This window comes from Notothenia rossii (genome assembly GCF_949606895.1).
Source record: "Notothenia rossii genome assembly, chromosome: 7".
NCBI lineage: Eukaryota > Metazoa > Chordata > Actinopteri > Perciformes > Nototheniidae > Notothenia > Notothenia rossii.
Window position 1 is genome coordinate 73,566,190 of NC_136905.1, and position 22,866 is coordinate 73,589,055.

Below are 22,866 nucleotides of genomic sequence, written 5' to 3' on the forward strand. Positions count from 1 at the left end.
ACCCCATTTTATCATTCTAATTCCATGTAGTGGGGGTTCTATTTACAAATGACAAGTCTGTGCCTTTTATTCACAGCTTTCCTTAATATATTTATCAAAGCGGGTTCATTTACAAAGTGCTCTATCTGTTGGTTACAGGCAGGCCGACATTAACGAAGCTTTTAGGTTTATCAGACTCGCAGCCTGACAAGCCACCCGAGGGTCAATTGATTTTTTGGTTCCGTGATACATTTTTTTTCTCATTTTTCCTGGATCACAATGAGAAACATGCCTAGAGAATTAGCCTGGTTTGTCGGCCTTATCTATCAGCCCCCTCCCTCGTCCTCCCCCCTCCATTCTGACATCCTCTCTCTCTTTCAGTCTCTGTCTCTCACCCTTTTCTTTATTCCCTTCTAGCCAAGGGAAGTCAAGCTACTTAAATTGGCCACAGGAACCGCTGTTATCAGACTTTAATGCACCCTACAGTGTGGATAGCATTTCAATTACACCAGTAACCAAAGATTAGCCCCCGCTTGCCTGTTTCATGCCTCGTGCCACCGTTTCGGGACGCCACGCACCTTACCTACAGGAGCAGAAAATTGAGTTGCCTTGCCTGTGTCATGGTGATTAATGCAGAAATAGTCTGCAAACCTGCGAGGAGAGAAGGAGCGAGAGAAATAGACTGAGACAGAGATAGATATAGGAAGAGTCCCTGCCTTCTCAGAAGCCATGAAATCCAAGCCTGGCTCCGAAATGCCTCAGATCCATTTATAAAGCAAATCTCGTGCTGGGCAACATCCTCATGAACCCTGTTTACACACACACACACACACACACACACACACACACACACACACACACACACACACACACACACACACACACACACACACACACACACACACACACACACACACACACACACACACACACACACACACACACACACACACACACACACACACACACACACACACACACACACACACACACACACACACACACACACACACACACACACACACACACACACACACACACACACACACACACACACACACACACACACACACACACACACACATAGGTGGTCATGAAGCTGTGTACTACTGTTACATGTTAACAAGAACACACCAAGAATCGACTTTCACAAATAAAGTCATTAGAGAAGCTTATACTCTGCTGCTCTATCTCTGGTACATTCAGATGATGCAAAATGATTGGTTATTTTAAAGTGAGTTGAAAGATTAGAAAGAGAGAGGAAGCTGAAATGTCTTTCTCCTCGAGGTGCTTAACCAGGCAGACTGTTTAATATTGCTTTGTTTGGGTTGTCCCCTTGCTTTTTCCTCTTTGGGTTCTTGTTCCAGTGACGGCTGAGAGGGTCCACCCAGGATATGACAGAACTTTGCCATATGAAATTCCTGTTTAAAAAAAAAAAGCTCTTCAAATTCCTGGCTGGCCCCTTGCATTGTTCTGTAGTTCCCTTTGATGCATGGCCGCTGCCACGTTACTGGCCAAATAGAGGGAGAGGACGATGGAGACAGAGGGAGGGAGAGACAGAAGCAGAGGATGAGAGGGGGGAGAGGGAGGGGATGGCCGCCGTCTTCGGTTTCCAGAGCTCTCCCTCGGGGAAAGGATGTGCTGAATCAGGGCTTTGTCCGCCGGCACAATCGCAGCCTAGCGAGGGCACAAGGGTGCTCTGTGTGATAGTCAATAGACAGTGCATCTCGCTCTCTCCCCACTTGCCCCATCAAACCTCCGCAAATCATACTCTCCAACTAACACCTTCCTTTACATTTACCTGCAGCACACAAAACAAAACCCTCAGTTTTCGCTGGTTTCAAACTTTTTGTTTTTGTTCCTCAGCAGATACTCCACCTGGTTCTATATCCAGATTGTACCATTAGCTGCCAGCCTCACCTGTTTGTAGCCCACACCCCATTAGCTGTCTGATGTATATAAGAAACAAAAGAAAAGGTTAAAGTCCACACTCTCCCTGCGCTGGTGTTTAGCAGACAAGAAGGCAGACTTGATTATCCTGTTAATTGTATAGTCTCTGTGTAAGTATTTGTGTGCACATTATTTCTAATGGGACGCTACTCTCCCTTAGTATGTTCAGATGTGTGTACAGTGTATCAGGGCGCCATTAGTTGACCATTAGTTGGTGTTTGCTCTGGCCACATTTAAGACAGCTGGCGTCATGCTAACAGAATCGGGGAGTGGTCCGACGTGTAATTGCATTTGTTTAAGATTGCAGGAAAAAGGTGAGGGCCGTGTCACACGCGGGGTTCTGGGATAGCAAAGTAGGTGAAACGGCAGACTCAGGGGTCTATATGCTGCAGAATCGTTTACAGTTTACAGTTTCTAGCGGTATATGTGCCTGCCTCAGCAGCTCCTGGTGTCCTGCTATCAGTCTGGGCTAAATGGGGCCTGACCGAGTCTTTTCATGTCTCAGCGTCAGACCCAGCACGATGCACCCTCACTCACTGCCATAAACGCACACGCCAACTATCCTGCCGTTATTTACCACCGCAGTAATGCGCACACACACACACACACACACACACACACACACACACACACACACACACACACACACACACACACACACACACACACACACACACACACATACATGCACGCAGGGTCATTATATGGGCCTGAGAAATGACGCCGATGACAGATGACTGAGAGAAACAGCATCTAAAAAAAGGAAGGAAATCGTCCCCTCATTATTCCCTCATCTCAGAGGCAGCCAGTTGGTCATTTCCACAGCAGCGAGAGAGAGAGAGAGAGAGCGAGAGAGAAAGAGAGAGAGAGAGAGAGAGGACAGAGGTAGAGCAAGTCAAAGAGTGAATATGACAGTTCTTGGCATCTATGATGACTGACTGCTGTGCCACTGGAGCACTAATAACAATAAAGAGGGCACTAAGCCACACTCTATTTTTACTTCTCTGCCTCCTCTCTACTTCCCAGGGGGGAATACATGCATAGACACATACACAAATACGCACACACACACACACAGACACACACAGGGGAGAGGCTCTAATTAGCGGCAGAAAGGAATACAATGAGTGAGTTATTAAGACACAAGGGCGGATCGCAGCCACCCTTTGCCCCCTGTCGGAGCACAGGTCACATGATAAGGGAAGGATATCCGCCAGACGACGGCGCCAAGCAGCCTGTGCCCACTGAGGAGATGAAATACTCTCAATTTCTCCGGCCATTCAGGGCAGGGCACGGTGCACTGATTGTTTTTTTTTCTGGACAATCTGTGCTCACCAGAAATACATACTCATCATTAAGTAACATTATTTTTTTGTTCCATGTTCATTTACTGTTGATTGACATTCACATCAAGATTTATATATTAAATTCATTTGTATTGAGACGTAGAATAAGGTCATAAAACTGGACTACCAAAATTACAGTATTTAATAATATGACCAAAATATATTATGAGGCAGGTGTGCAGGTGGAATAAATAAAATAGGAGCTCATAAGTAAGGCAAAGCTTTATTACCAAATCTCCTATAAGGTTGCATCCTGCTGTAATACAGCGTGCAGATAAACTGAGTTGATCTCGCTCTAAAGTGACTGCTCTGGAGCTCTCTTCACAGCATGATCCCCATTCCCATTCAGATCCTTAGTTTTTCCCTTTCATGGATCCCTCCAAACTTGTCAAAGTTTAAATCACAGAAGTACAAAGTAGCTGTACTGCAGGTTCGCTTGCAAAGTGTTATATGGTCAAACACAATTGTTTGTGGTATCTTAAGAAAGCATGAAAGTGAAAAACCAAAGCCAAATTTGTTCTTCCACTTAGTAAAGCATTTTCCAGCTGTTGTTCCTCAGTCCAGTGAGACACTTAGAAACACTTGCTTTCATGATTTTTTATGAACCTCTGGTTTGGCAGGGGAACCCATTATGAAATGCAAAATAATAACTAATATTTTCCAAATGTAACATAAAGCTATTAAGCTCGCCCAGCCGCCTTTTTTTCCACATTCTTTCAAAGTATTTAGCTCTTGTGAATCCCACAAAGAGGTTTTTTGAGCTCCCTTTTCCCTCTCCTCTCTCTTCTACATATTCCTTGCATTTGGGTCTGTGGAGCTAGTTGACTGAAGTTGCTGGTTATCTGTCTAACTTTGACCCAGATGGAAATGTCAGGCCTTTTTTTGGCTGCAACCAGGGACTCCCAACAGTGACCATCTTATGCCCCTGGCTTTCTAAATATATAGCTGGAGTGTGGAGAGGTTGCGGCTGTGCGTGTTTGTGTGTGTATCCTACTAGTGTGTCTGTGTGCGAGACCATCAGTGTATATGTGAGTCTGACTGAGAGAGAAAGAGACTATCGGGGCACTGCCAACACAGGCATCATGATCCCTCTCATTTAGGGACCGCTAATTGGCAGTTAATTAGCAGAATTGACTCTGTTGTCAGATCCCAAGTGCCAGCCCCCCTACCATCACCCCCTACCCGCTAAATTCATTTGATCTGGCGGCTTTCTTGATGCTGTAATATTAATCCCATTTGATCTGTTTTGGAGGGAGAAACACATTTGGAAAAATATGTTCTTTATTGGCAGAATAAAACAGATCAGGCTCTCTGTTGGAGTAGGTTTCATTTTGTTTTTCGTTTTGTTCCGCAGTGGTTACATATCCAAATGTCTGTTTGCGGTACAATCTAGACACATGCCGTACTTACAGGATAAGCCATGGCAGTCTTGAACAGCTGATGCTAATGTGCGCCACAGTGTTTATGTGTGCACTCAAAGTATATGTGCTGCGTGTGATACATGAACACATGCCGCTGTTGAAACGCTCAGTGTGATTAACAGGGCCCACTCCCACTTTATCAGGCACTGGGGGCACATTGGGTCATAGCATGGCATGGACACCCACCGTGGCAATTGAGAAGCCCTGTGCCCACCTCTGTGCGAGCCCAGAGTCATGAAAAACAGGTGGAGCTTTAAAAATAAATTGGCACTGTTGGGCGATCATGCATGAAAACGAATGCTTTTTTACTTGTTTTCCCATTTCATGCTCAAGACTCTCCAAGGCTGTGGAATTCTCCCAGCAAAGACGGCATGCGAGGAGAACGAAGCCAGACAAGGAAAGATAGAGGCAAAGAGCTGAAAGAAGCATTAGAGAGGGAGAGATGGAGAGAGATGGGAGGAGGGAGGTCTTTGTGCTCCTCTGCTCCTTTTGGTTCTTTTATTCCTCAACGGCTGGGTTTTATTGGTGGGTCGTTTAATAACAAGGGGCTCTGCGTTTTGAAATGAAGTCGAGCTGCGTTTGCGTGGGCGAGCCTCCCCTTTTTTTATTTTAAGATGGTAATTTCTGAACTAGGGGTGAGAACTGGAGAGAGATCGAGAGAGAGAGAGAGAGAATACACCAGAGAAAGAGAGGAGTGAGAGAAACTCTAAGGGTGAGAGTGTGGGAGAGGGAGAATACAAGGGAGGAAAGTAGGTTAATTTATTTCATTTGCAGGGAGAGAAAGAACTTAAAAAGAAGAAGAAAAAGGTTGGTGATAGTGAGAAAGAAAGTGTAGGATGCTGTTTTCATGAACAAGCAGCTTAATGCACACGTGCAGCCACAGTAAGCCTGCCAGAATCTCCCGGTGCCCGAGGCCATCTGTGAGCAGAATAGCAATTTTATTACTTTGTCATTAAACCAATTTCACAGCAGTATTGTTTGTTAATGAGCAGCCGCAAACGAGCGAAGATGTCACGTACTAGAATAGCAGCAAGATTTGTGACCCCAGTTCTCCTCTGTCTCATTCTGCCAACCTGTGCCTCATTCTTATTCTTCTGCTCTTTCCGCCATCGCCTTCTTTCTTAACATCCTTACTGTCATCCTTACTCTCTCCCTGCCATCCTCCCCTCTTGCTCATCCCTCCTTTCCGTCCCCTGTTATAGGGGTCCCTGGCCCATAAAAGGGGAAACTGCTGAGAGATAAAATGCAAAGTCTATACAGTCAAGTCTCTGTTTATGAGCTTCCATTTGCCTTTAGAGCTCATTGGGACCAATGGTTTCTCCACGGGCTTTCAGGGCGTGCAGCTGGAAAGCCTGGGATATTGGCCTGTTTTTTCGCTCTGAGGCCTGACATGGGTGCCAACGGCAAGAGCCAGCAGAGGGACTAGGAGTATGAATAGATGCATAAATCCTTGGGATTGTATGCTCGATGATGTCATGCATTTATTGTGATTGTTCAGAGTTGTTTAGAGTACCATGCTTGATGAGTGCCTTTTTTTTAAATGAAGTTGATTCATGCATTTGAATACAAATGAAAAATGTAATGTCACTCTGAAGGTAATTGGAATGGTCTGTTTTCACACAGAAAACGGTTCACTTCAGCTGCTATGGTGCTATAAGCTACTTTATGGCTAGGCAGTCTCTGTTTACGTTACTCTGGAGGTCAGTTGGCACAGATTCTTGGCCTTTTTCGGTTTATGACTGAGAAAGACGGAGTCAGACAGACAGACATACAGAAAGAGAGAGAGAGAGAGAGAGAGGGTGAGAGAAAGACGGAAAGAGCGAGAGATTTAAACTCAGGCCCCAGAGGATCAGACAACCTGACAAAGTAGATTTGGCATAATTAGTTTTATCTGCTGAGGGAGATAGCCAGAGGAGCTGTGTGTTGGCCACAGGGTGCTGCAGTGTGTATCTATGTGCTGATATGTTCTGGGTTGCTGAATGTTGTGTATGTGTTTGGAAGGAGGGGTGAGGGTGTAGGGGGAGGGGGGGGGGCTAAAAAGGATAAAGGTGACCAGGTGTAGCAGAATGGCCTTGAGGGTGTGTGTGTTTGCGTGCGTGCGTGTGACACTGTGTATGTGTGTGTGTTGGAGCCAGAGAGGACAGGAGCTCCTTCTTTAGCTGAGCTCTTTAAACTCTGTGAACCTCTACAAGGTATTTTCTCTCTGTCCAGGCATGCTCGTTCTCTCACTCTTTCTCTGTTTCTCTTTACCTCCCTCTTTCACACTTTGCATTCTCTCTATCCCTGTGTTTGGATATACAGTAACAGCATGTAAATAAGCATCTATCTTTGCTCTGTTTGTGTGGTGTCGCATTCAAAATAACCCCCTTTGACCCCACCATCCTTAAAGGCACAACAAGAGTGTTTTTAGATATGAAGGAGACAAGAGTTCATCCCATAATTAAGAATACTGCCATGTATTTGTTCTTACCTGTTGTGTGTTTTCTGTGGTTTTGATTCGTGGCCTTGTGGCCTACTGTATGTGGCTTTGAGGTACAGACCAATAAACCCATCATGGAAGACACTATAAATCAATATACCCTTTGTTTGTTTTAGCCATGCTCTACTCTGGTTCAGGCCTGTTATGGATGAGATATCAGTGCAGTCAGTGCCAGGCAGAAAAGGGGCGGGAAAGGCAAAGATGCCTCTGCACAAAACAATCCAATCTTAATTGGACCGTTGCCCAAAATCGTGGAGAAATCAAACCCAATAATTGCCAATTTGGGATCGTGAGAAATAAACGATGAATCCTACCCACACGCTCTCTCCATGCATACGCTAACGCACACCTGTGTTAGTGCTTTGATGAAGTTATCAGAGGTAGCTCGAGGAATTAGCCACCATTATCCAACACTTTTACATGCATAACAAGATGCAGAGATACAGAGCTGGATAAAGGAAGGGGGAGAACAATGAGGAGAACATTACCCTAATCTAGGGTTTCTTTCTTCCAGCCTTATGAATATTTATCCCTCCCATTTCCGACGATGATGTTTCAATTGGGAGACTTTGAGCATGTGCAGGATAGAGGGGGGGAGGCGGAAATATAATTTCCCTGGTGGGGGTGGACGGCATCTGACTTTACCCCGCTAAGAAATATGTGCTTCATCATCTTCATATTGTATTGAGACTTTCTGCAGAGAAGGTTTTTATTATATGACCTATTTCATTTGAATTGGAATAGAGTAGACCTGATCGTTGATGTGGAGGCAGCATGGACATTGTTTTATGTTGGTTTTACACGTTAACATCATAAATCAGTGATGCAAATTAGTCGCTTTTCGGCGCCTCCCGCTTTTTTAACGCTGATTTGGGTGACTTGTGTAATTCGCGGAGAACCGAAGAGTTTTCGTTTTGGGGGTGGGGTGGGGGGGGGTCCGTCCGTCCATCAGTCCGACTAACGGACAACTTTTCACTTCAAAAAAGAAGAAGAAATCTAGACCGCAAAATAATTAAACAAGCGAGTGCCTATTTTTCCTGGCCAAGGGCAGGTTCCTTGAACACAACACGAGCGTAACGTGTCTTCACGTGGTATATGTCTCGTCGGAAAGGAGTGTAGACTAGAGTGCCGACGGAGAGCACCGGAACGCCGCTCCAGCTCTTCAAATATTGCTGTACCCATAAGGAGCCGTACACACCGCAGTGTTTGCGTGGCTGTGTCTTTAGTTGTAAGCACAGTGGCGATCTGTTATTAGCATCTGGTTAGCTAGCTATGCTAACGAATTTAAAGAGCTTTTCTACAACCAGGTGGAAGAGAGCTCTCTCCTGAGAGGCTCAAATAACCTCAGCTCAGTGAGGTTAAGGCACACCTTGACATCATTATAGTTATTAATGAGACATTAGAGTCTAAATGAAAAACAGGTATAAAATACAATATGACAGTAACAAAACATTTGTTAAAAATAACAAGAATAGAGTTTAAAAGGGGAGTGATTTGTAAAATATCCAAAAAGAAGAATCTGCTTACAGTTCTGTTTCATATGGGTGTTGAGATGTATCCATAGATCTCTTCAGGTTGCTCTCAAAGTGCACCAGATTGATGCTTTTAAATCTTCCTGGGGGAGCATGCCCCGGACCCCACTAGAGGAGGTAAAGTCCCCCCCACTTAAATCATGTTCACATGGATAGGATACTTAATACATTTGCACACATCTTGTGTCCATATCTTTCTGCCACAACCCTGCACGTGCGTGCGTGCATGCGCGAGTCATGGTAAAATATCTGGATTAAGAGGTAGCTTTTTCTTTGCACAGCATGAAAGAAAGGCCAAATTAATGGGCTGTGATTTTAGTTTTTTTTAAGCAGTTCAATAATTTGTACGGCCCTCGGAGGATGTTGTAAAAATTGAAAGGAAAAAGGTTCCCCACCCCTGCTGTAAATAATAATAAAACCCCTTGATTTATAACTTAACATCTCTGTCTTCTATTGATCTGAGTATATTAAGAATAGACAGTTAATTGAAGCATTATAGCACAGGCCTTTGTCAGATGGTATATTACGCTGTTTTTTTTCTGCTTCGAATAGTTCTCTCTTTTTTCACCATACGTGTGTTTGCATCCCTGATAAATACACATGCAATTTCAGGAGTTACGAAGTGTGGTAACCCTTACTTTTACATACACATACTATTCAAGAGCAATTCACTTTAGTGATGCTTTCTGATCAATTTGTATTTGACTGACTATTTTCAAAGATAAGATTTTAATCTTAGCCTAAAAAATTCAATAATTGAGACATGATATGAGAGCATACTTAAATTCAAGGACCATATTCTGCAGTTCAGGCTTAACTGAATGTGGCTTTTGTGAAACACTGAGACGGTTGTATTTGTTTGAGGCTGTCACATATGAAAGAGGCCAGTAAAAGCTGCACACAGTCAGTGGTAGAGCTGATCTGAGAGGCAGAGGGCTTGCTTCAGGCCACCAGACACATCAGGGTCCCTGTGGTCCGCTCCACAGTCTCAGTGCTGCTTCTGCCAGCAGTCCCCTCAATAAACAACAGCTATTTATATCACTTGCCTGCTGCTGGGATATTTAGCCCTAAACTCTGCTTCTGACTGAGCCTACACATGTGTGTTTGTGTGCATGTGTTCATGCTTATGTGTGTCAAAGCGATTATGTGCAATTGAAACTGAAGATCAATTATTCAATAGGGGAGTCAGAGGCACGCTGACAACATTTGACCAATGACTCTCGTGGTCACTTATATGTGCAAACACACTAACAAAGACACATCATGGAAAGGTGCTTGGTGGAAACAGTCACCCGCACCCGAGACACAATCATGAGAAGATGATAATATCCCACTGGGAGGAAGAATCCCCCCACCCCACCCCCAAAAGGCACACACACACACACACACACACACACACACACACACACACACACACACACACACACACACACACACACACACACACACACACACACGCATACGCACACGCACACGCACACACCAGCTCTTAAGGCTGCAAGTGCAACAGCGCCTAAACCCCGGCATTAAAGAATCTCAGTCGTCTATCCACTAGGTTTAGATGTCACTTTTTAATTGCTCAAACTGCTGTGCATTCTCACTGCCCTAAATTCATGGTTAATACTGTGAAGAGAAAAAAAGTGGCAGGAGGAGAGAGGGGATATATGTTAGGGGGCGGGGTGGTAAAATGGGGGCAACCTCCCATTGGCATTGCTTTCCCACTTTGAGATTCAGGAGCGTTAATGTCTGCACCCAAACATGTATGTGTGTTGCATAAGGACTTAACTGCTGAAGCCCCTCTTGGCAGGCCCTCTTCTTCTTTTCTTTGAGTTGAACCCATTATAGTCATATAAAAGAGGGAGAAGAAGAGACGTTTGATATGAAGCAAAGGAAATAGATTGGCCCTATTTCCTGCCTGGCTGCTGCAGCGCAGACACTTGTGTTGCCTAGACGATGCAGGCAATTGACACTCAATTTTGTTTGAAATATCACGCCTCTATCATGCCATTATCAGCTTCCCCTGGTAATCCACAAAGCCGCCCTGTTTGATATCTGACAATAAGGGGGAGTCACAGAGTCGTGGAATCTCTCACTCGATTACCAGGCAGAAAGGGGAAAAGGGTTGAAAATGAAAGGGAGCGGAAGAGGATAGAGCCAGAGACAAAGAGAGAGTGAAAGAAATCGAGATGGAAAGATAGTGCAGGAGGGAGATGGAGAGGCTAAAAAAGTCACACATTTATATGATAGCAGGGAGAAGTGGATGCAAACGGAGATTTTACCTTCCTGCTCCGCAGAGGCATACAAAGGAGCCCAACAGGCTTGGCATTGTGGGAAAAAAAGAAATCCGGGCAATAGGGGTGGCTAAGTGAGAAAATGGGGCGATCTTGTAAGCTCACCCTCTCATCTCAGGAGGGCTGGTGGGTAGGCAGGGGTAATGATAGAGCTGGATTTATTTTTTCTTTGTATTCTCCTCCTTTCCTGTGTGTCTGAGAATGTGTGTGTGAGTGTGTGCCAGCCTGCCAGCACGTCTCTGTTCTTTCTCTCGTTGGCCCTGCATGAAAGCAGGAAGCCCTCACCCACCCAAAAGTTGAGAAGCTGGCTTATGAGGAATGAGCGTTACCTTCCAGCGATGATGAACTCTGTCACATGCTATATGCTGGATTCTCCGACAAGTGGCTAATATTGGCATATGTTGAAGGTTTTCTGATGCTCTTCAAACAACGTAAAACACAGCTGTTGGTCTCTCAGCTCCACGGCAGGCAGGCAGAGAATACCTTTTGTCTACCTATGCACATGAATAAGGTGTTGTCTTAAGGGAGGGAGCCCAAGAGTAAGAGCAGAGGGGCCTCGCTAACAAGGGGAGGTGTGCATCAACTCTTTCCCTTAATCCCCCTGTCTGGTTGTGATATTCAAAAATAACAGCGTTAGTAAAAAAATCCAGGGCAGAGGTGCCAGCCTCTGAGGAATGGGAGGTTAATGACGGGAAATATTAGGGGACTGTCTGGTTGAGGAAGAAAGAAAGAGAAAGAAGAGATGATACCCTCCTTACATCAGAAAACTGGAAGAGCTCGGGCAGGTTAGCCACGTTGGGTTGCTACAATAAGGTCTCTTTCATACAGGTGTGTTGACGCCTGGGGCAGGCTTGGCCTCAGTCCATTCCATTCACCCTGGCTGATTTGAACAATAACTATCATATCTCTTAAAAGAGAAGGGAGGGTGAAGCGTCAAGAAGGAGATGCCTGAGAGCTGTGTCGGGGCCAAGAAAAACCCCCGCTGCCGTTGTCAGAGCTTGTTGATGTTCTAGGGAGGAAAAAACGGGCAAGTTTTTTTTTAACTCCCCCCCCCCCTCCACCTCCATTATCCCCATATTTTTTTCTTTCTCTCCTTCTACTTCTGCACTGGAATCAGTGTTTTTGTGCCGTAGGACAGAGTGTGGTGAGGAGACGGAGGAACAAAGTGTTGCTGTGTGGAGCAGCAGCTGCTGCTTGCCGGATCAAAGGGGCAACAAGCGTGGTCTTCCTGGCCCAACGCTGCTCTGGAGGTGTTTGACGGACAGTCAGCAGCTGGGGCCGCACAGCTCGCCATGTAGGGGTCAGGCTGCTGGACTGCAAGGCCCAGGGGTGACATGCCCTCACTGGACAGGGGGAAGAGGGGAGAAGGTGTTAGATGGGAGGGTAAATAGAGGGAGAGATGTCTATGTTTGTTTCCTTTGTTGTTTGTTTTTGCTGTTGTAGTGAAGAGAGTTACTTCTGGGATGTTTACTGTACATTTCAAATGGATAGTAAGATGTGTACCCTTACTTAATGAACCAGTGTGTTCATCATAATGCATAGGTGGTAGTTGAATCCTTATTTTAAGGGTAAAACCATCATTATAATAGCATTGCACTCCACACTGCAGTATTCCACCTCTTTGGTGCTGACAAGAAATCAGAGCGAGAAAAGAGAGACAGACAGGGAGCGAGCATGCCGCAGTGCTATTGATTTATTTTAATTAGCTGCTCGTTAAATCGTGTCAGTTTGCAACACAAATATATAATTCTTTGTCTGATTTTCCACTCGAGTCTTAATGACTCGTACTCCCCGGGTTTCAGAGAGGAATTACTTCTGCAGCTAGACTGAGAGAGCAACGCAAATGTTACTCATATTGGACTGGGGGGGGGGGGTGCCACAAAAGGGCAATGAGCAGAGTAATAAAAAGGGAAAGAAAAACAGGTCAGTGAAAGTGCATGGAGGAGAGGTGAAACAGTCCCCCTTTGAGAGGCAGACAAAAGACTGTGGAGGGGGGTATGGAGGCACAGTGGATGAGAGAAAAAGAGGGAGAGAGAGGGAGAGACAGAGGTAAAACTATGTAAACACAGTGGCTGCCCTAAACGTGGGCCCTCTCTGACGTTCCTAAAAAACGATCCTGCCTCGCTCCGCTTCACATCTGCACTAAATCAAACACGGGGGTGAGGTAATGTTCGCCCAGCTTATGTCTCTTGACTCCTGTTTTAACTTAGAGAAGGGAAGAAGGGATGGAAAAGGGGAAACTCTGTCTCTGATAGGATGAGCTTGAGGAAGCTTCCCTGTTCCTACCCTATCTCTTTGTCTCTTATCTCCATCCTGAAGGAGTGGGGCCTGTGAAAAGCTCCTTTGTTATAGTTTATGATAAATCCATAGATACTGTAGGTTCATCCTGGTGGCAAGCTATGTATAAACTGTTGCACGGGGCCTGTTAGGAGCATGTGAGCTGATTTAATCAGTGTTGTTGACACTACAGTAGATCAGTGTTGGAGGTTCAGTAGCCCCAGACTGCCCCACTCTCTGACTGTACCATCATTAGGGTTTGCTTATAATAAACACACTCTCCTCATGGGGTTAATTTGCATGCACTTCCTGGTCAAAGGACACGCAGTGCCTCACTCATTTCTGCCTGACTTGCTTTTTTTTGGCGGGAGGGGATCAAACTAAAGCCTTCCTCCTTTGATTCCGTTGAGTTGTGACTCAAACGCTGGGGGTTTGGAATCTTTATTTCTGTCCAAAGCAGAAGTATGGAAGCAATGAGCTCTAATAGGAACCAGAGGACAGTCATGTTTGCAGGCAGTGATCAGGGATTGAGTTCAGCACATTCTTGTTCAGATTGTGTTGCATCTAATCTTCCTGCAAACACAGACAGGGGCCCAGGAATTTGACGGACAAACGGAAACTTGCTCCCATGTACCTGGCATATGATCTCTCAAAAATGGCATGCACAGGTAAGCCGTTAAGGCACTGAACTGTCGACAACGTTTTTTATGCAATTTGAAAACTGCCTCCTTTCTTTGCACGCTTGACGGGGCAACATTTGCAGTTATTTCTTAAGAAACATGTTTAGCATTTCTTTCTCTCTCCGCTCTCACTCTGGCTCTTGCTCGGTTTCTTTCTTTCATCGCAAACTCGTCAAACGAGTGACCCTACTCCTGATTGGCCTACTCCCTCCGATCTCCACAGCAATTGGCCAGTCAAGCAGCGAGGCTCTTCTGCTCCCTCCCTCTCTCTCTCTCTCTCCCTCTCTTGGCTGTGCTCCAGGGTAGGGTGGTTTGGCAGAACAATTTCTCAGAGAAGGAATGCTGACAACAGGAGCGAGTTACCAGGTGTGGCTGCAAGTCAGTTAACCAGAAACAAGGCCTTTCTGACAGATTGAGAGGAGGAAGTAAGCAAGAAAAAAAAGAATAAATACAAGCCTTGTATCAGACATACAGACCGGTTTTCTGTGACTTCTTCTTCAAAGTTCCAGGACTTTCATAGTGTTTGTCAACTTAATTTCATGATGGTAATGCAGTTGGTTTGTTGCATTTAAGGGCCATAAAGTTGAAAGGACTTCATCAAATTGAGGCATGTTTTAGGATTATGTAAGTTACCAATAAAGTCTCCACTCCTGTCTCAGACCACACACACACACACACACACACACACACACACACACACACACACACACACACACACACACACACACACACACACACACACACACACACACACAGGGTATAGCATAACATTGTATGCTAGCCAGGGTATTTAACACCTAAGCAGGCAGTCTCTGAAGCCCCCCTCCCCCCTTCACCCTGTGTATGTGAGCATATTAGTAACCAGGGATGCCGTGTTGATCCAGCCTCGTGGAGACCTCGTGTCAAGGGGACTCCTGCTGCCCTGGCTCCATCCGTCATATCTGCCGCTTATTTTCCCCTGCGGCCCGCACAGCCACAGCGCTCGTAAACTTAGCACTCTGTATCAGGATGTATAAGGAGCGAGGATCTTCCAGTAGACATATTGTATCTGTGCATATACATGTGTTTGTAAACTTGTGTTGCTCACGCCATTTCAGGGTATGTCAGCAGGAAGTGCTACTCTAGACCAATTGTCAGTAGCATGTAAAGAATGTGCCATTGTACACAAACACACATGTTGACTGACATGTGCATACTCACATTCACGCTCCAACGCGTTCTTAGCACTCCAAGAGCAGTTTTTGATATACAACTTGAAAATGTGTTTAAGACTAAAGGAGGCCACTTGCCCACGTTAAACAGCAGTTGGCCGCTGCCCCCACCAGCCCGCTTTCTCCCGGGGTAATGTACACATTCTGAGCTGTATCCCAAGGAATGACCTCCACACGACCCCTAACCTTGCTTTTAATTATTTGTTTGAAGACAGCATGGAGTTCCCATGCTGAGAGGTACTCAGTGTGCATGTGTGTGTGTTGGTGTTTCTGTGCTCTAACATTGAGCAGAGGCAGGCCATAATAAGCTCGACCACCAGATGTAGATAATAAAACATGGGCTTTGGCTTGGAGGTTTTTAGCTAGTGTCCCATGTGAGCCTCCTGTGTTCTGGTTAGTCTACAGACACACTGGCGGTGGTTGTGGTCATGTCCATGGTGTTGATGTGTAGATTTACAGCCCATGCGTATGTTTTAGCGAGTGGTTGGGAATTCTGAGTCCCTGTGGTCAACCTCTGTGTCTCTCCAGGGCCTCGGGTCCTCAGATCTGTCCATCTATTCGTCCATCCCAGTTTGCTTCATCTCTGGAGGATTCCAGGTTGTGTTGTTCTAAGCACACACCATTAGCAGCTCACGGGTTGAGGGAAAACAGTGTTATCAGGACTGGCTCTGATAATCTCAATTGGCTTTACTCAGACTGATAAAAGGTGCTCTAAGGCCAAGAGAGGGACCCTTAGTCACCCCCCACTCCCTCCATTGCACAGCATCGCCTCCTAGTTACTGTGGCAACTTGTTTAGCAGACAAAAACAGAGCCTTAATGTGTGTGTGGGTGTGATATGGTGGTGGTTGGCCAATAGGGAATGTTGACAAGAAGCAGGTCCATGTCAGAAGCAGCAGGGGGGAACATATTTGAATATACATATGTTTGTGAATACGGTAATACGCTGTTTTGATAATTAAACAAATTGTATTTCAATGAGAGTGAATACGCTGACAGCTAAACATGTTCCTGCATTTTCTTTCTTTCACACATTTCTGGTAAGAAGCGGGGGAGACAAAATTGGAAGAATACTGTTTGATGTTATATTATCTATAGATCCATACTTTGATCTTAAAGTATTTCCTCTGCAGTCATTGGAAACCGTATGGGCAAATTTAGCACCTGGGAAGAACATTTCAAATATTATGTGTTTATAGTTATATCCCAGAATAGGTAAGAATGCACATGGTTGTGATTTTGAGCCCTTTGGTGCGTGTAGGAAGGGAAAAAGCAGGACATATATTTCAGCAGGCCTTGCACTAGTTGAGCTTAAACAAGGGAGTGTGACACCAGGAATTTCTTACTGTTTACTTGCTCAGCTGGTTTTGATGCTGGAAGCGACTCTCTCTATCTTAACAACTGCAGGCATTTCTGACAGAATAGCTATCTAAGAATGCTTTGTCCCCTTTGTTCTATCAAAAAATACTTTCACAGTTAATAAACCTTAATTCTCATTCCTTCCTTAAAACACAAACCATGCATTACAATCATATAATTTCCAATCCAACACTCATTGGCGCACCCCGCCTCCCTACCTCCTCTTTCGTTCTCTCTCGTTCCCATATGGATGCGTTTCATCTTTTTCTCTCAGGGGCCCGCGGCACCCCTGCGTACCTGCACTCTGGATGCCCCCTGGCAAATGAGCACCGCGTCTCTCTTTTCCCAACCGTGCATTTTGTACGTTTAACCATGTCACTTTGAGTCGGGCAGATTACAGGCGTTTAAGTTCATTGGAGAAGGTAAGGGCAGGTATCAGGGCTTCATGGGGGATTAGGAACCCAAATTGGTTCCAGCTCTCCCTTCTTTCTAATGACCAGTTCTTTACCATTCTGATGGTGCCGTGGCCTGTACGTTAGAAGAGGGGCGTTTTTTTTTTCTCTCCTCTCCTTTTTTGGAACCAGCAAAGGACTCCATGCTGGACAGCTCCAACGTGATCTTTAATATCAACCACATGGTGGTACCTGTAGTGCTGAATCCACATTATGTTTTAGTATGTGAAAGTGAATGAGAGGAAGACACAGAGAGAAGAATAAAAGAGGAAGATATAGAGATAAATAATGTTTGCTCGACTTGAGTGTCCAGCTTGTGTTTGCCGCAGCCCAGGGCATCTCCATTCTAAGTTAAAAATGTTGCCCCTGGCTGGCAGTCACCTCCAGATGACCTCCGGCTCTACAGTGGAAAAGCCACAGGAGCAAGGCCGGCTGGGGAGGCTTTGTGGAGCTGCACTTATTCGCTGCTGTGGTGGTGATAAAACTTCAGACAGCCTAATTGATGGGCTCGCTGACATAACAATACCTTGTGAAAGCACGGAGTGGCCCATGCCTGGTCCTCATTTCTAGACAGCTGGAAGGGGAGCAGAACCCCCTACAAAGCAGCCAGAGTGGGGGTCCCACAGAGGGGAATGATATAGTGGGGGTGGGATGGTGGGGAGCAATGAAAGGAACCATTTGTATCCTGCACTTTGCTAACCTAAAGCTTACTTTGGAATTCCAATGGGTGATAACACAGAAATAACGTTGTTTTGGAGAAAGGACACTGTACACTATGGATAAAGTTTCTGTGGCGACCGGCTGCAATGCAGACAGGGAGAGAGTGATGTGCCACGCTGAGGGTTCTTCTGTGCCCAAGCTGCACTTAATACTTGAGGAATGTCTCCCTGGTGCCCATAGCAACCAAACGTAATCAAAAGCTTTATTAAAAGAGGGGGGAATAGATCATAAGGAACATTAAAAGTATCCCTCGCTGGGTTCCCAAGTCAGAACACAATTGCCCTTTTGTTTGTTGCTGTTTTGTTGTGAGCGCCTCTCTCAAGGACTCGGTGGCTAATGTTGCCATTAAGTCATGCAAAACTGTTTTGTCTTTGTGGTGGCTTGTGATGAATCTCTCTGTGCGGTGAATTGCAGGGTGATTTAACGTTTGTTTTTCTCCTCTGTTTTTCCTCTCCTCTCTGCCAGGTTCATTAATGCCAGAAGAAGAATAGTACAGCCCATGATTGACCAGTCAAATCGAGCAGGTAAAAAAAAAAAGACCAGCTGACATTACGTACCGTTTCTCTCTCCTTCTTTCCCCAGCATGAAGACACCCTTCCCAAATCCTTTACTGGCATGCACATCATGCCTGGAGCCCAGATTTTTTAAAAGGGGGATTTTACCCCCCCCCCAAAAAAACATCTACTCCCTCCCCTCATCCCCTTTTCCATCTATGTATGAGATGCGTTCAGCAGTGGTGCGGGCCGTTTGCTGATTGACTCTAATTGGAGATTTCCCAGTCTAAGTGGAGAGAGAGGTATATTAGCACTCTCTCTGTGAATTACTAATTGGACACAAGAGGAGTGCCAGAAATGCTAGCAGCAATTTACGAGTTATCTTTCTTTTTTTTTAAGCTGTTTTGTTTTTAATTTATTTCCGGTCGAGGGTTAGGGGGGGATTCCCCTCACTTTTTCTGCTGCGTTTTTATTTTATTCCCTCAAGAATTCAGAATTTTGATATTAAGTAGTCATTCAGCACATTTTAAACGTCTGGATCTCAACATAGCTACTTAGTCAAATGTTCAGCTTAAGAGTAACAGTTAATGTATTTTCAGTCATGAAAACTGCCCTTAGGAGGGAGAATGATTTTAAAACGTTGCCTAGATTAAAACAGATCTGATGTTTGATGTTTTAACGCCAACGCAGAAAGAGATCTTTATTTCTTTCAAATTATGGAAAGCTTCATATTGTTAATTGATGACGCATTAATTTTCCATTTCTATTGTGGTCAGATTACAAAAAGCACTTACTTAGTGGTAAACATACGGCTCTGTGATCCTGTTGAATGATTGACTCAACCTAAGCTTCATTGACTTTGGCTTTGCAAAAGAAGCCAAGTAATTTGTCTCGGGGAGGGAAAAGCTGTTTTTGTTGATTAGCAAGCTCCCCGTTTTATAAAGTCCCCACACAGCGGGATGAAAAATCGCTCAAAACCAACATGAAGCGTGATTAAAATAAGCTGCACTTATAAATGTGGGGGACTTTTTACAAATGCCGTGCACTGTGAAATATTCGTCAGCATTTAACCGATATGTGCCAATCAACAATCATTACAAAAACAGCATGACTAACAGCTCCCCCTAATCTGTACAAATTACAGATTTCCTCCGATAATGATGTTTTAGTCCTAGAATACACTTTTTTTCAACAGTCTCCACAGAGCTTTAATTCATTAGGGCTTATAGCAGGCAAAACGAGACACAACAGAGAAACCTCATTACTACTGTATCTTCTGTTTTATAACAGATTATGAGATACATAATTCAGTTAATTGAATAATTTTCAAGAATAATTTAATGGGTTTTCTTTAGGACTAGATCACTATTGACTTAAATTTGGACTCGCTGAACTGCCTCTGAACTGAAATTCTTCCTTTCCTGTCAAACGGCATGCTTTCTTCTTAGAGAACAATGTATCTCCTGTGAGTGTGGTTTTGAATGACATCGGTGTGTGTGTGTGTGTGTGTGTGTGTGTGTGTGTGTGTGTGTGTGTGTGTGTGTGTGTGTGTGTGTGTGTGTGTGTGTGTGTGTGTGTGTGTGTGTGTGTGTGTGTGTGTGTGTGTGTGTGTGTGTGTGTGTGTGTGTGTGTGTGTGTGTGTGTGTGTGTGTGTGTGTGTGTGTGTGTGTGTGTGTGTGTGTGTGCTTGCATGCATTGAGACCTACTGTATGCGTGTTTGCATGCCACGCGTCAGTCATTGCGGTCTACAAACATGAGCACAATGTCTTACAGTATGTTTGGGCTTGAGCTGGGACAATTGCTGATTGTCTGGTGTGTTTTCTCTTCTTCTTCCCCCCTCCCTTTTTCATGTCCACGTTTTGACTACAATCAGGTTTTCTTATTGATCCTTCAGTGAGCCAAGGAGCAGCATACAGTCCAGAGGGCCAGCCAATGGGCAGCTTCGTGCTGGATGGCCAGCAACACATGGGGATCCGACCAGCCGGTAGGTCGTCCACCTCTTGTCCTTTTGCACCTTTCCCTCCGTAATGCCTGCTTTACCGGACACCCGTTTCACCCTCAGTTATCGCAACACTGATCTCTAGTCTGTAACATGTAAATCTAGTCACTTCAGCACGGAACAGGTCCCTGAGTCAGCAACGTAAACCTAATACTAACAAGTGCTTCACAACCACGATAACGCTTCTCTTTAAACCCACTTACAGTTCCCCAGACTGTCTTGCTTGTTTTTTTTATCTCTAATCTAACACATCTGGGAAAATCCCTTATGAATGATCATAAGAAAGGGATTTGTGGGATGGCATGCAAAAATAAAAAAACTTCTTTACATCTTTCACTTCCCCTTCCCTAATCATTTTCCATCTAACCCTTACCAACCTCATCTTTTCTATCAGTGGTTTTTCTTCCCTATCATTCAAACTCCTGCTGACCCTTTTCCTGGCGTTTATCTTCTCTTTCTAGGGCCTATGAGTGGAATGGGGATGAATATGGGCATGGATGGGCAATGGCACTACATGTAACCTCCATCTTGTAAAGCAAAACGCAAAGAAAAAGGGGGAAGTAAGTACTGGGCTCTTTTCCTTATTTTCAACTGTTGGGGCTGTGGGTTTCATTTTTTTCCTTTCACTTCACCCGCACTACCCCTTCTTACCCTGGCCATGATTTAGCAATAGACTCGACACCCTTCTCCCTAGCACCAACAACTATGAGCCTGTCTGCAGGGATGTTGAAGCAAGATGCTTTAGAGGTAGAAGGGGGGGCCCAGTGGTCAAGGATGAATTAAAGACTTGGGAAAAAGGGGGGAACCGTCCCGGGACAGAGAGGAACCGTCGACTTGTGGCGCCAGACAACAGGAACAACAACAAAAAGAAGGAGGGGAAGAAACAAGCTGGCATGACATGTGCACATTTATTTATCACAACAGCACCATCGCTCTCCCCATCCTGGACAGCCAATGCAAATGTTGGACATTTAGGGAAAAAATAACATCTCCTGGGGAAGGGGCTGACGGGGAGAAATTAAGCAGGCTCCAGTGAAGCGATAAAGAAGGAGAAGTGAAACTGTCCTCCGAGTGACATAAATCTGTCTGGGGAAGGATTGATGCCCAAATTATCTTATATGCAAAGACGGGAACACCGCAGTACATTACGGTCCCTGAGCGAGATATACGGGCCGTGGGTGACATGGCCGATCCTTCACTGGGGGTTTGGTTTGAGCTGTGTAAAGGGAGGAATGAGTGCGGGGGGGGCTGTGTGTTTTGATTATTTTTTACTGGAGGGAGACGATTTAAGGGGAGGCGGGAGCCAGTGACTAGCCTGACCTGAGTCTCACAGACAAGAGCAGGGAGACATTGAGATACATTTATAAGGTTGTAGACACAGGCATGACTGCATCTAAAAGGATGGGATCTCTTTCAGATACAGTCTCTCTGTGGCGCTGACTCTGTCACACGCACACACACACAATCACTATACAGCTAAATGGCGGCAGTCTGATTAAGCTGGCCATTCCACCTCCCGCTAGTGCCACAGTGCTGACATTTGGAAAATCAAGACATATCACATCCCAAAGGCGGCAGGGCAGAAGAGATTTTATTTTAACACCTAAACTCCCTTGCCCAATGAGGCACAATATAATAACACTTACCTTGATTAAAAGAACCCTTTATATGTAAATGGAGACTGGATTTTCCAAAGGGTCACAGCAGCAATTCTGCCGACAGAGATCATTTCACCCCTCAAGTCGTTGCCTCCTATCTCTCGCTCTTTCTCTCTCTCTCTCTCCCTATGTTTCTCTCTGTCTCTCACCCTTTTTTTCTCTCGTCCCCTCCTGTCTTTGCTAATGGCAGCATGAAAAAAAAAAAACAGGAAGCAATGTTCCCTAAAACAGCCACACAGAGACAACATTTGCTCAGGTTGGCTAATTCTTAATATAGGGCTATATAATTTTGAGACTATTTAATTACGTAACATACTTTATGCTTCATGACCAATTACATTAATAGCTTAATACAGAGGAATATTATCCTCTCTTGATTTGATTACACAGCCACACAATATGGTATATTTGGTACTTAATTATGGCCAGCCATTGAGCAGGACCACTGTGCCATAACAGAAGTGAACAGCCAGCGAGGGAGGCAAGCATGCAGAGATGGAGAGGGAGGGAGGCCCAGTCTGTACTCGGTTATTGTCTTCAGATGGTTTTACCACTCTTGTTAATAAAGGAGGGCGGGGGTCTCAGATCTACTTAACAGAATGACTGCAGCTTACAAGACTGGAGATTACCAGCTTACAGTGTCAAAAACATCTGCTGGGCCTTTTACCAGGAGCTGCTCTAGGTTATATGGAGGTGAGGGCAACCATCATACCCCAACACCCTGAATGATTTATTTATTTTATGACCCCAGTAGTGAGGTTTTAAGAGACCTGCTCTGACAAACATGTGCATTTCAAATGAACTGACATGGAAAGGGAGTATTAGAAAATGGCCCAGCTTTCAACCAATGAGACTGGTCATTAATCTTGGCCTTTGCTGTCCCCTTTCTTCCCCCCTCTCCTTTCTGTCCTCCTCCTCCTCTTCCCCTCACCGGGGCCCTCCAGTGTAATTTCTTAATTGCAGTGTACTAAGGTGGAGGAATGCAGAGAGTGAGCATGCCTAGTGACCTTGCAGCGACCT

The 22,866-nt window shown here is 45.0% G+C and overlaps 1 protein-coding gene across 5 annotated transcripts in view; it reads left to right on the top strand.

The window, feature by feature from the left end:
* meis2a (Meis homeobox 2a) overlaps positions 1-22,866 on the top strand; it is a 176,352-nt gene that overhangs the window by 150,727 nt on the left and 2,759 nt on the right. For 3 of the 5 annotated variants that reach the window (XM_079641579.1, XM_079641581.1, XM_079641580.1), the window contains 3 exons: positions 18,161-18,219; positions 20,063-20,173; positions 20,650-20,748. In XM_079641579.1, the coding sequence (XP_079497705.1) occupies positions 18,161-18,219; positions 20,063-20,173; positions 20,650-20,708 (229 nt within the window). In that variant the 3' untranslated portion in view covers positions 20,709-20,748. The remainder of the gene's footprint in view (positions 1-18,160; positions 18,220-20,062; positions 20,174-20,649; positions 20,749-22,866) is intronic. The other 2 variants (XM_079641582.1, XM_079641583.1) reach the window with 2 other exon arrangements.